This window comes from Acanthaster planci, linkage group LG04 (assembly GCF_054643075.1).
Source record: "Acanthaster planci isolate LZ-2023a linkage group LG04, COTS_SCS, whole genome shotgun sequence".
In the NCBI taxonomy this organism is placed as follows: domain Eukaryota; kingdom Metazoa; phylum Echinodermata; class Asteroidea; order Valvatida; family Acanthasteridae; genus Acanthaster; species Acanthaster planci.
In genome coordinates this window covers 17,885,990-17,899,197 of record NC_141780.1, presented here as the reverse complement: position 1 = coordinate 17,899,197, position 13,208 = coordinate 17,885,990, and the positions used below count along the sequence as shown (strand labels likewise).

At 40.5% G+C, this 13,208-nt stretch overlaps 1 protein-coding gene and 1 long non-coding RNA gene across 2 annotated transcripts; both read right to left on the bottom strand.

Annotated features, from left to right (window-relative positions):
• Nucleotides 1-175: 175 nt before the first annotated feature.
• Nucleotides 176-2,238, bottom strand: LOC110987177 (uncharacterized). The gene is made up of 3 exons (XR_015425048.1): nucleotides 2,104-2,238; nucleotides 1,575-1,668; nucleotides 176-1,207 (listed from the first exon to the last, which is right to left on the bottom strand). It is a non-coding gene; the product is annotated as an uncharacterized LOC110987177 (long non-coding RNA).
• A 3,355-nt stretch (nucleotides 2,239-5,593) lies between these two features.
• Nucleotides 5,594-11,325, bottom strand: LOC110987182 (putative monocarboxylate transporter 5). The gene is made up of 4 exons (XM_087136391.1): nucleotides 10,809-11,325; nucleotides 10,536-10,679; nucleotides 8,214-9,404; nucleotides 5,594-7,771 (listed from the first exon to the last, which is right to left on the bottom strand). Exons 1-4 carry the CDS (start codon nucleotides 11,095-11,097, stop codon nucleotides 7,113-7,115), a joined length of 2,283 nt encoding a protein of 760 aa, XP_086992517.1. The 5' UTR covers nucleotides 11,098-11,325; the 3' UTR covers nucleotides 5,594-7,112.
• Nucleotides 11,326-13,208: the final 1,883 nt, after the last annotated feature.

Sequence of the window (13,208 nt, the reverse complement as noted above, 5' to 3'; positions counted from 1 at the left end):
ACGGTATATGAAAATAACTCCCTTTTAAATTACATGGGGGAGGTTGTTCTTTTGAGACAAAAGCCGATGATGACCAAGGAGTACTTTCAGCAAACTTTTGGCTCTCATACTTAACAGTGAGAACGTTTGTAAACGAGAGAAGGGTTAATAACTATTAACAGAAATATGAAAAACCTTACTTTCAAGCCAACATGACTGGGGCAATGACTATTGTTATTCGAGACTTACATTCTGCACCAGATACATATGATCTACTTGTAACAAGATTCGTTTCACGTGAACAAGCAGGTTTTTTGTCACTAACGCCATACATTTCGGGGCACAGGCCCATATATGTATATAGACGCTGGTGAAGAAAACCTTTGCACAACCCGAACGGCCTCATTATCGTGGGAAAATGAGTTCATCATGTCGACGAACAATGGCACGCTAGGCACCAGAAGATAATCTACTGGCGAATCGTTCGACAGGAATTTTGCACTTCTGTTTGTGAATAAAATTAATAAATAAGAGGCTTGAAATGACATAAACCTACACGTGTATATCGCAGCCCTTCAGCAAATAAAATAATTGCTGTTAGAGTGACAAATAGACCTAACTGAGGCTGTTTGGTACCGGCGCGAAAGGTGAAGTCTACTGGTTGTCCAAGTTATGCTCAGATGTGTGGCCATAAGTGTGCTCATAGCCACGAGAATAGAATCAAGGGTTTGAAACTTGGAATGAAGCTGATAGAAGTAACAGTATCTCAAAATTCCAAGTAAACTTGGGTACAATAACATACTCACTTGAAGGACATTAATAGAGCGTGGCTTTAAACAATTTCCTGTTATTATAAGTTTGATGTCGAGGAAGCTGGAATGAAACCTTTCTTTGTAAAGTTGCCGTATCTTATTACCGACAAAAATTCCCGCCGTTTATCATGAAATCTTATTCCTGGCATCATGTCATCCTTTTGTGATATGAAGGCGCCTTCAAAAGTCAGTTTGGTGATCCTAGCTTTAATGGTGATATCTGTCTCATTCAACCTCCAAACAGCCACAGTCACAAGGGAATAGATAGGACGCGACGAGGGCGCCCGCTATGCCAGCCGTGCCGGCGGTTACCACCCCTTTGAAGCCGTGGATGGTTTTGGCGCCGACTGACTGGACTGTGGCTCCCATGGCTGCTCCCGCACCCACAAGGGGCGCGATATAACACCAGTTATCAGCTGCGAAAATGAAGTAAAAAATGGGTCAGCTTCACAGAGCTAAGTCTACCTATAGCTCAATGGTCAGTTTAATAACCCCCTCGGTTCCATAAAACATTCAGAGTATCATTATAAATATTCAGGGATGGAAGTGCATGTAGGAACTCTTACTCGGACACTTCCGTTTCATATTTTGTTTGTTATTTTAAATTTTAAAACACAGGGTGATCCCGTAGCTCGATTTTATCAAGTTGAAATAAAAACAAAGTTTGTAAAAGAACGGCAGAGTTTTTGAACCACAGCTGAATTTCGACAAGTAATTTAAGGACTTTACTTTTATAACCGTGTTCAGCTTATAATGAGTAAATCTGCTAGGATTAGCCTATACCTGCCACTGCTTGGACCATTAGCAGCATCAGTAAGATGGAGACTCCGCGGTTTTTCATTGGGACGACTTTTCAGAAAAGTGGAAGATGAGCACTGTGGACAAAAACACGATAAAATCAGATAATCGATATTTGGCTTTCAATTCGCTTTTAATTAATGCACGTTAATGCACGTTAGTGCAATGCACGAATACGCGTTCAGATTGACAGTTATCCGACAAAAAAGTAGTCAGATCTAAACAGGTCACATGAAAATGAAGGTTTCAGTTAAAATGCTTCCTCACGAGAATTCATCAGTGGCAATTCACTATGGACAATTTGAAAAATATGAATCATTAAATTTTTTAAAAATAAAATCCCCAAATTCCAAAGAGAATAAATCCAAAGCACACAAACACTGGATTCACTTTCCCTGACATAACCATCCACTTTCCTTTGCTTTGCAGCTTTTAGAATGCCCACAAATACAAACAAAAACATCCGCCTTTTAACCATTGAGAAGCTTTCTAGATAATGACACAAACTGTTACCTTTAGAAAACTAGTTGAGATACCCTCTCCAGAGACGAATCACTAACATCATCCTAGCTGATGTCAACTGTCTGCCACCGACTTCAGGTTTGATACAAGTGAATATAACTCATAGCCGGCTAGCATAGCTTGTGTAGCATAAAGCCACGTAAGCACGTTGGAGTTAAGGTGGCAATCTATCCAAGCATTAAATTAGAAAACTAATTTCGTAATAAATACAGGTACAGAAATTAGGCTTTGGTCACAGGCCGAGTTTAATACCGCTAGGTTATTATAAAAGGAAATTAATTATCTAAAGATGAAATATGCAGGTATGTCTTTTGCACTTCCACCAATGAAATGTAGCTTGACTCCCTTTTGGATAATACAGTCATGACCGTGATGCATGAGTCGTAGATCACTTAGGAGCATTTTTTATAAAAACAATACAGGTCTGTAAAAAGATTTACTATTTTGAAATTCTCAAAATCTAGTAATTCTCGTGCAGTATTAGTGATTCAACCGAAAACGACATAATAGTTGCGTACCGTTATTCTCCGTGCAGCACTTAAGTACACAATAAATAAATTACGAATAGATGTACGGTGCATGTACTACAAAAAAAAATGGAGGTCAGTAACACGGGTGTCTCACAATAGCCCGCCTCCAACAGTTTGCAACGCGTTGGCCAACCACAATGTGCGAAATCTGTTGACCCAAAGAAGTTTAGAAAGTTCGACCCATAGAGATTACTGCGATCTCTATGGGGTCGACAGATTTCGTGCGTTGTGATTGTAGAATGCGTTGCAAACTCTTTGAGGCGCACTATTATGAATCAACTGTTTTGCATCTGGACCACATCATTTGCGGCTAATCATAATCGTGTTACGTATTTCTAGTGGTGTATTCCAGACAGAAACATAGAAGTAATTCTCTTAGGTCTCAATCTGGCCAGCGTTGTTAATTTATACATCGAATTGTTAATTACCAGAGTCGGTCCATGCACTGGTCAGTGCGGACGCAGAGAATCATTTTCCACCTAGAGGTGTGCATTCACAACCAGTACCAGTTGTACGTTTTATGTGCTCATAAAATTAGCATCGAAACGGTTGCAAGAAATCATAACTAAGAAAGACTCAGGTTCAGCGGTTCATTTACAGCCAGTAGGCCTACTCTTTATACATACAGGCCTATTCAGGATGACGAGACTTAAATAATAGCAAAAGGCAACGACTGACATTAAAATTTACGTCTTCTTGACGCAAAATTCAGTGAAAGGAAATTCTGCGATAAAAAGGTATGCTTTTGTTGACCTACCATGCCAATTCATAGGACTAACACGGAGAAAATCTCCCCTGCAGTGAGGTAATTAACTGCAAATTAACTTCTGGGCCCAAGAAATGAAAGGTGTCTACCAAGCTTAATCAAGAACTAAAACGCTAGTCATGCCCGTAGTTTAGGGTTAGTTTCCAAGATGGTCAAACGATCATCGACCGGATGCAAGATGTCATAACACAGAGAGTCGTAGATGACACAGTTTGTAAAGTCATTCGACAAAATCAATCATAACTGTGTCTTAAAACTCGGAATATCTTCGTTTGAAATGGTTTTAGGTAGTCGTACCATTTTCCGAAGCTAAACTTGTAGGCCTACTTCAATTTGATATCATTTACGGCCAGCCACTTTGTTGAAGTTTAAGATGCTTCATTTCTTAGTTATAAGGAACAGATGAATCAAATGCTGGGTACTGAAGCCGTCAAGCTAGTGAGCAAATATCCGTCTTGAGCAGAAGCACCCCCTCATCAGTTAAACAGAGCCAGGGTTGGTTGGGGCTGTTCAATCAAGCGCCATCTTACTGGAGGCGACGCGTGCGGGACGCATGCATGTCACATTCGTTCGTGAACTAGCGAAATACAGTTCCCACCAAACGAGCCACCGATTGCCAGAGTTGCTTTTAGACAGAGTCGCGACATTTCTCAATTGCTGGAACCAAACTGTTGGATTGTGCGTCAGTGCACATGGACAGTTGACACACAGTAGCTGCATGCATGCAATGCATCCCTTAAATGTTTGCATTGGAGCTCTCCATACGGCCATTGCTCATTTCTTTTTATGTAAACGACATGCCTGGCTCTGTTATCGATGGAGTAATTGATACGGATGATTATGATACTACATTAACTGTAAGTGGTGTGGATGCTCGTGAAGTGGAAGAGAAATTGTTGAATGGAATGACTCGAGTTATGAACTGGATAAAAGCATAAGTTATGAACTGGATAACAGCAAATCGTCTTTGAATTAACCTCGACAAGACAGTCATTATGTTAATTGGTTCCAGGGCTAGGGTATTGGTAATTTTGATGTTGATGGTTATGACCTAAACGAGTCATGGTTACCAAGTGCCTTAGATAAAGAATTAAGCTGGAATTAGTAAGTAGGGAGAATTTTGACATCTGTACAGGCTAAGCTTTGTATGTCTGAAGGGTCAGACCACATCTTTCCACAAACTTGTTAGTTGCTTTTATATAACTCATTTGCTGAATCTCATTTGATAATTGTGCCCAGATTTGGCCAGATTCCAGATGCGAACTAACAAACTTGAAAAACTTCAGAAATGGGCTGCAGGAATCCTATTGGGTAGGTCATACAATCATCCGCCCACCGAAATATTTCGGTGGGCGGATGATTGTATGCTTTTAAATGGATGCCTTTAAATCAGAGATTTGGCTATTATCGTGCTGTATTAATGCACAAAAAGTGCAAGCAATTTAGCCACGGTCTAGTTGAAGGATAACTTGATTAGATTAGATCAGGTTCACAACCATAACACATGGCATGCTTTAATTTCATTGGTGTTTTCAAAGCTCAAGACAGAATGTCTAAGAAAAGCCCCCTTTTCACTGGAATTTCTGAGTGAAATAACCTGGACCAGTCTGTGAAATCAGCACCTTCACCTGGCAGTCCTAAATCATCACTGAAATCAGTCACCCGAGAGTCTTGGTGGTGAAATAAGACGTTTTTCTCTTCTTATATGTTTTGTATTCCGGTATTTTAAAGCTCTGTTTTTGAACCATGTCCTTAGAAATCTGTGTGTTTTATTATGTGCAATTTGTATGTATTATGCTTATTTACAGTAATCTTTTATTTTTAAATAATTTTTTGTTCACTCGATTTAAGTTTTTTTTATGTTCTTACGTCAGGGCCCCATGGGAGCCACCTTGTGTTGAACAGGTTACTATGGATAAATATAAGAAATAAATATAATACATAAATAAATAAATAAATGATGTACTGCACACATAATGTACAGCCATTTTGGTTCAAAGTCTGAAGTTGGCACTACTCTCTCTATAAACAGCTCTTTTGGTTGCCTGACGAAGCACAGGTTTATCTCGAGTGTTCGTCGATACCTTCGCCTGTTAAATTTATTGTTCCGAAAGAAAATTTGCCCCAAAAAATCCACACGGACAACTGACATTGATTTCTTAATGTATTCTTATTGCAAAATGAATAACCTATTGAATTACAAGCACGAGTGAAAGGATGTGAAGTTGGGCGAACTGAAATTCAGAAACAGCTTTGACATGAAATAACCATGTGTCAAAACGCTATCTTGGATGATTGGATGATAAATCATATGCGGGCAACTTAGAAAAGGTACACACTGCCCAATGTAATAGCTCAGTTCCCATTGAGAATTGCTGATCCATGCTTGACTGGCGTATATGGGGAAAGATCCAAGTCCTTCGGAGTCATTGCCAGTGACTGGTTCAGAGATGCAGAACAGCAAGATTAAAAGAAGGGATAATGTGAAGAGACGAAATGGGAAGGATTTTCAAAGCGAAGACATATTGGACAAACACTCAGCACCAGCGTAAGTGATGAGGAGAAAGGAAAAATGTCACCAACTTTTGACGATCGAAGTGCCGACAGTAATAGAGACAAAACCTCATCGCTTCTCAAATTAATCAAAGATTAACACTATATTTGTCACCCTAAATGTATAACGAAAATAAAACAAGACCAGATATAAGACTGACTATAGAAATAAGACACGCGGTACTTAATTAAAATAATAGATTATAATCACATAAAATGACTAACTTTAAGGTAACTCATTGAAACAATATTACTGGATGTTAAGCCAGGAAACTGTAAACTTACAGCGTGAATAATCCATCTTTTTGAAATACACCATCACACTAAGATCACTGGACAAGTCACAAGAATGTAACTATAGTTGTGAGCAAACTATTTTCACTTAAGAATTCTATTTTCATGGACAAACATAGCTGAGCAGCAGGAATACAGAATAGGGTACACTGAATGCCAATATCATAATAAGAACAAAAAGTAATTCCACAATAGAAAACAACAGGCAGTATGCAATATAGGCCTATATAAAGATTAAAAATGAAAAAGAAATAGAACAAAATGCCAATAAACCATACATAAAACAAACCAACAAACACCCCAACAAACCAAAAACGAATACTGCGTAGCCTATGGTCATATACCGGAATTGTTTCACCAACCTTTAAAAGTACAAAGTGTCTGTCAGCGCTAGATAGACAACCTTTTCATTAGGTCTTGGATTACTTCTGAGGGGAGATCTCCGATTATTTAATTCCACTTCTGTGTTTGGCAAAACAACTGTGCACCAAGCCCATTGGTAAATTGCTTAAAACTAGGCATGATGTCACCTTTACTTCTGAAAGGACCAATCAAGAACTTCTTTCTACGAGTAGGGAAAGGATTTTGGTCTCAGGATTCATTGCCAGGTTCTCAAACTACCATGACAGAACTACACGCAAAATGATCAAAAAGATAGGGTCAGACGAGAAAAACTGTATAGCCAAATGGAGGAAGCATGAAAATGGGAAAAAACATGAAATAATAGTTGAGGTCTGAATATGAACCATTGCTGCGCTCAATATCGAAACAGTCACGCTCATCAACCACCTCTTCATTTCCAAAGTCCTCAGTCCTTTTGAAATGGCGATCATCGTCGAATTTTGTAACACGTTCTTTTCAACTACTTGATTGATTATCTTCTCTGAAGATGGGATTCTCGAAAGCAACTTCTTTACTTTCAGCCATGTCTTTGGGCAATTCTTCCTCGTCTTCAAAGGCGGGGTTTTCAAAGTTCATATGTTCCAGACGTCCAAATGCCGGTTTATCATCGTTTATTTCTAGCTCTAATTCTGATGCGACCTTTTCAGCTCCTTGATTTGCATAGTCAACCTCGGCCCCAGAGTCAGATTTTGCGATGTGACTCATTTCGACCCGATAGTCTTCCTTACTACCCAATCTTGAAAACCATCTCTTCATCGGCAGGTTGGATTTTTTTGGACCCTGGCTGGTGTCTTCTTCATTTGACACTGCTGTCGTTTGATCTTGTACCTCATCTTGCTCAAGTGAATACAAAGGATTAATAGCTTCATGGTCGTGCACCGGTGACACACTGGCTGTTTCTCGAGGCGATTCGATATTTGAATTGTTCTGCTCTGTGAAAACTGTAAAGCCTGGATTTTCCAAAGCGACAGCCGGTGACTGCTTAGCACGATGCCGTCTTCTCCTTGCTCTGAGGCGAAAGTAGATGGCCACACAAAGGATGGAACTGGTGAAGGAAGCGGCACCTGAACAGTAAAAGGAGTAGTCGTAGCTTTCAGTCACATCGAAGAGAAATCCTGTGGACAAAAACCAAAAAAAACTATAATGAGTCCCGCAGATAACTATCATCTACGGCAAAATCTGACTGAATTGCTGCTACCACACCAGTCAGGATTGCGCCTGCGTGATGTGCTGCGGCAACGAAATGGTCATAAATAATTCCAAAAATGTCTCGTGACACCAGTAGGAATCAGATTTCCAGAGGGTTTTTTTGATGCGTCAGAGATGTAGTTTTTGCCACAAAGCGTTAAAAAGCTACCCAGCAAAACCGTTAAGTAATTAAAACTATTAATGACAAATTAAACCACCTTTCCTTTTTGACGCCAACGGAGGCAAGTTGTTGCCATTCTGAAAACTTGGGTCGTCAAGCAAAATGGTGGACAATATTTGCAACAAATGAAAGAACTATTACAAGCCATCTCACACCCATTATCGATACTGTATTTACTCACTGATCACCTGAAAAGAAGCCGCCGGCGATTTCGCCGATTCCCCAGACACACAAGGCGATCCCAGTGGCTGCAGCTGCCTCGGCTGGGCGAATCAACTTCTGCAGCGTTATCATGACAAGACTACCACTTACTCCAGACCCCAGTCCCAACATAACGGATACGGCTGCCAGTGGGCCGAATGTGGTAAACAGTGGAACGAGGCTTATTGCTACAGTCAGCACGAGCATACCAGCGGCGAAGGACAGTGGGGCACTGACATAACGCTGGTCGACCAGCACACCTATGATAGGTCTACTAACAAGCCCAACCGTTCCCACTATGGACAGGAACAAGGAAGAGGCCTCGCTCTCAATACCCACACTTTCTGACCTGGGCACGAGGTGGACATTCATCGCAGCCCATCCATACGCCATGGTAAATGCTGCTCCACACAAAAGGATGTAACAGAGATTGTGAGCAAGGCGTCTCAGGCCGTAAGTATCGAGTAAGAATGTTACGGTGCGCTTGAAGTACATCCTAACGTAACCCCAGGGCGAGTCTGGCTTTGCTTGCGTGATTGGTACGGTAACTCGACTGATGTGGTCATCAGTAACCATTATGATGAACGGATCCGCGAGGCTGTTGACCATCACTGGAAACTCTTCTTCAAAATCGGACCAGTCGTCATATTCTGTTTCGCTTTCGTCTGGTTGCGGAGAGGTAGCATTGACGTCTTCTTGTACGAGCCTAGCATTGTCATGTGTGGATGTCATTCTTAGCGCGCGTAGGTCGTCATTTACAGCATGTTTGCAGTCTTTGACGTCATCATCGCAAATGTCTGTCTCAGGATTCTCCCCAATGCCCGACGATAGTTCACCACCATTGACGTTCGATGCACTGCTTGACTGAGGTTGCTTCTCCTTCTCGGTGTTTGACAAACTGCTTTCTTGAGGTTGCTTCTCTTTCTTCTTTATAATCTTGTGACGGACAGGCCTCATGAGGGTGCCCGCGGCTAGAGCATTCAAACTGATTCCCGTGATGATGAGAAGGGCGCCTCTCCACCCGTACTCGTTAATGAGCCAGGTGAAGAAAGGTGGTAATGCTATCTGACTTGCACTATACCCACCTTGAGTCAGTCCCACGACAAAGGCGAATCGTTTCTTGAAGTACTGTCGCAGTATGACGAAATTGGCATTGAGTTGGAAGCTGAAGCCGATGGCTACAATGTGAAGTCACAAAACCAAAGTGACAGTTAAAAAGCTTTATATCTACCCTCCGCACGTCGTTGTGCAGTGGGGTAGGGTTAAGCCGCGATGCCCCGAAATTTCTTATTAATAAAGATCGAGCGACGTTTCCCGAAATTCTATGGTAGTTACATAGATATTCCATTTTTCTCAGTTCTCCGGATAAAAACGGGTGCCTAAGTTGACTGCAGATGTTATGACTACTGCAGATTCATCGTAGAATTTAAGTAAGTAATTGTCATGAATTTTAGTTGTAAATTAATCGATAAAAAATCGATTGAAATCTGATGGCAACAAGCGTATAAATGTGAAAAATGTGTTTTGATTATAGTTGTCGACAAAAAGTAGGTGAAGATGTGAATTTCTAATTATGCCTTTGCCCTTTCAAAGACGTGTATTAAAAAAATCTTCTCGACGCCAGAACATCTTAGCAAATAGTTTACGGTATCCACTGCTACATCTAACTTGAATGGACCGGCCAGCCGACCCCAGCAAGCCAGGTTGTCGAGCGCTGTCTAATTCCGAAAGAGTAGGCCTTAGGACAAGACTTTTTACGTTTTTTTATTTGAATAGTTTGAAGAAGAACCCCCATCTGGTGGAATTGACTTCCTCAAGTTCGTCCTGTCCTTAGTTTCAGTCCCATTGAGTGAATGTTCACTGTCTGGAATTTACAGAGTGATTAAGTAAGTGATTAAGATGGCATCCGTTTGAACGTGTATTTTTTTCTTTAGCTTTAGCAATAAGGACACAGCATTATGAATGTACATCGGTGTAAAGGCAAAATTACCAAAAATTACAAAAATTACTATCCTTCCAGCACAATTAAGTACATCTTTGGTATTTATGAAACAGCGCTGGTTTATATCTTTCGCGCCAGAGGGCAAAACACTATTGTCTGACGACCTGATTTCAAGTCTAGTACGCTGGGCAATGTAGGACCGTCTGTGTATGCAGTTGCTGGTGTCGCCAATATTAATTAATCGAGATACGTCTAATTCTAGTAGCACTGTACTCTTACTCTGTTCTCTTTTAAACCATTTTAAGTTTCCCAAAATGTGCTTAAATTAATTTTTTTAAGAGTTAATGATTTAATGCATGTTAGCTACCTGCTAGTATGCCGGTTGTTCCAATCAAGAATGGTATACTTGTACCGAATGATGTCAGCAGAATTCCCGTAGCTGAGATGAGGCTACCGACCATCACGACAGTACGGGCACTGAACTTTGTGAAGAGCGCTCCCACAAAAGGACCTTTGAAATAGTCATTGAAAAGGATGAAACAGCACCCCCCCAAAACTACGTAATTATAGATTTTAGGAATGCAACTTATAGTTAGCAAAACAACTGTCAAAAAGAACTGTAGGCTAAATAACGACTTACTAGCAATGCCCCTCGTAAAAGAACCAATGGAGATCACAATGCTGGTCTCTGCTGACGTACTTTCGAATTCATTCTTCCAAGACAGGAAAAAGACGCTCAGTGCAACAAGGTAACCGATGCTGCTGAAAGTCACGAAAAATGTACCGAGTAGAACCATCCATGCCCAGCCGGAATCCGGTGGCTCTGGGCCCGGTGGCTGCTCAGATTTCAGCGCTGACACACTGCGAGCTCTCGAAGACGGTAACTCGTGTTTTGATGTCGCTTCTGTAGATACTGTTCTGTCTGTCATGCTGAAATTAGCGCTGTCAAGTATTTTAAATTGTCCTGTCAAATTAAATCCGCTAGAGAGTTATAGAAGACAAAAACGTGGGATTTTTCAAATTGTATACTCGATTTTCAAGACCACACGAACATAATTCGCATATTCGAAACTTTGAGAAAAATTCACAGTACAACAGATGGGTGACTTGACATTCCAGTGGCTATGCATCACAAATTATAATTGTGGACAATAGACTTTGCGTGCTGCCTTAAAAATAGTTAAAGGTGCAACAGTCACTCGTTTATGTCGACCAACCCACACAGTCGTTGGTGTGCTTATCTTAACGTGTCAACATGACACGATCGGACCACTTGGGTGTTGGACTTAGACCTTTTTATGGACATTTCCTTAGTCAAAGCACAACTACTGGGAGCTGGTCACCAGTCATAAAGAGTGCCAGTTTATTATATAGTGCGGATTCAAGTGAAACGAATGAACAAAAAACAACAAACAAACAACCCCCCCACAAAAAAAAAAAACACAGAATGAATGGAACCCAGAAGCCTGGCTTGATAAGTAAACTCAACGCATTTTAATTATTTGGTGCTCCTCCTTTAATGCACTTCCGTTGGTCGCCAGCACGGACTGATACATAGGCCGTTTTCCAATACTCAATTCGGCTCCGTCTCAGGCTTCAACTGTTTTTTTACTACGTGACTTTGAAGCTGTAAGCGCACTACTTAGTCTAACAGTGCCACAAAACATCAAATAAGATGCAAGAGAGCCAGAAATTACAGTAATCCAATTTAATTTAAACGCTTCAGGCCCACAATCGGGGATTGGTTTTGGGAACGAAGCCTGAGACGGAGCCCAAGTCGAGTATTGGAGAAGGGCCATGTGAAAGAGTGCCAAGTTACTTACCAGGATGTAGTACTACGGAAGTGCCGATTCCAGCGCAAAATGGAAAACCTTGGGTTTTCCCAACCTTTTTTGAATCCCAAAAAATAAAAAAAACACGAGAAAATCAAAAACCCTGAGTACCTACCCAACTCCTCTACCACCAGAAATTATATTTTACAAAAATTCCCCCAAATGGCATTAAAAACCAAAGTTCCACAAAACCTAAGCAATTCCAAAAATTGCGCAGAACCCGAAATAAATTTAACGCTTCTACCTCAAAGAGCAGAAGCGTCAATAAAAATGAAATGAAATTTTGATTTATTACATTAAAGTAGTTAATACGAATAAGAATGCAATGGAATCAAAACTCGTTCGCTAATACTAGATTACATTATAGACACAGTCCCCATGGCTATAATTCATGGAACAAATCATTGCTATCGAAGTATATCGCTAATCACAATATTACGTTGCCTCAACTGCGCCGTCCTTCGGTGCTATACAAGCGCAAGGAATTAATACAAGCAGTGAGAAATTATACCAAAAAAAATCCAAATTTATATCGTAAATCGATTAGCGAGTTACGGCAAGTGGCAGATGACAATAATTTACGTCCAATTGCTACAGGTAGGCAAGGGCCAATCTTGAAAAAAGCTGTTATCAATCCAGAATTAATTCGCGAATGAGACAGTCGTACGCGATGTTAAAAGATTCCAAGGCAACTACCGAAATTGGGAATTAACACCGGGCTTCAATTTTTTTATTATGCACAAGAAAGACATCGAATAGTTGGCATTGAAACAATTAAAGGAAATAGGTACATACAGATTACAAACGGCGACTAAAGTCCGATTTAAAAAGGAACGGCCAGAGCAGAAAGCTTTTGTTAGAGCCGAATTTACTTTTTTTTTGTCAAAGATCCAAACGGTGTATTTTGAATCAGATGTTAAAAACGGGTTGGAAGGACAAAAACAAAATCTTTTAGATAGAATTGATAAATATGTCCACGGTGGATCTGGTTGCATACTCAACGAAATTATCGCGTTCTTTGTTAGCGTGATACGATATGATACTAAAGGTGGAACATAATATCAAGCTACCCGGATATATTGAACATAGTTGAGCCATCGTAAACGTTAAAAACAAAGACTGCGAATGCATACGTTGGGCAATATGTACGGCTCTAGGATTATATTCCGACAAAGTCAAACGTAGAATTGAAAAGGACCCAAGTTATA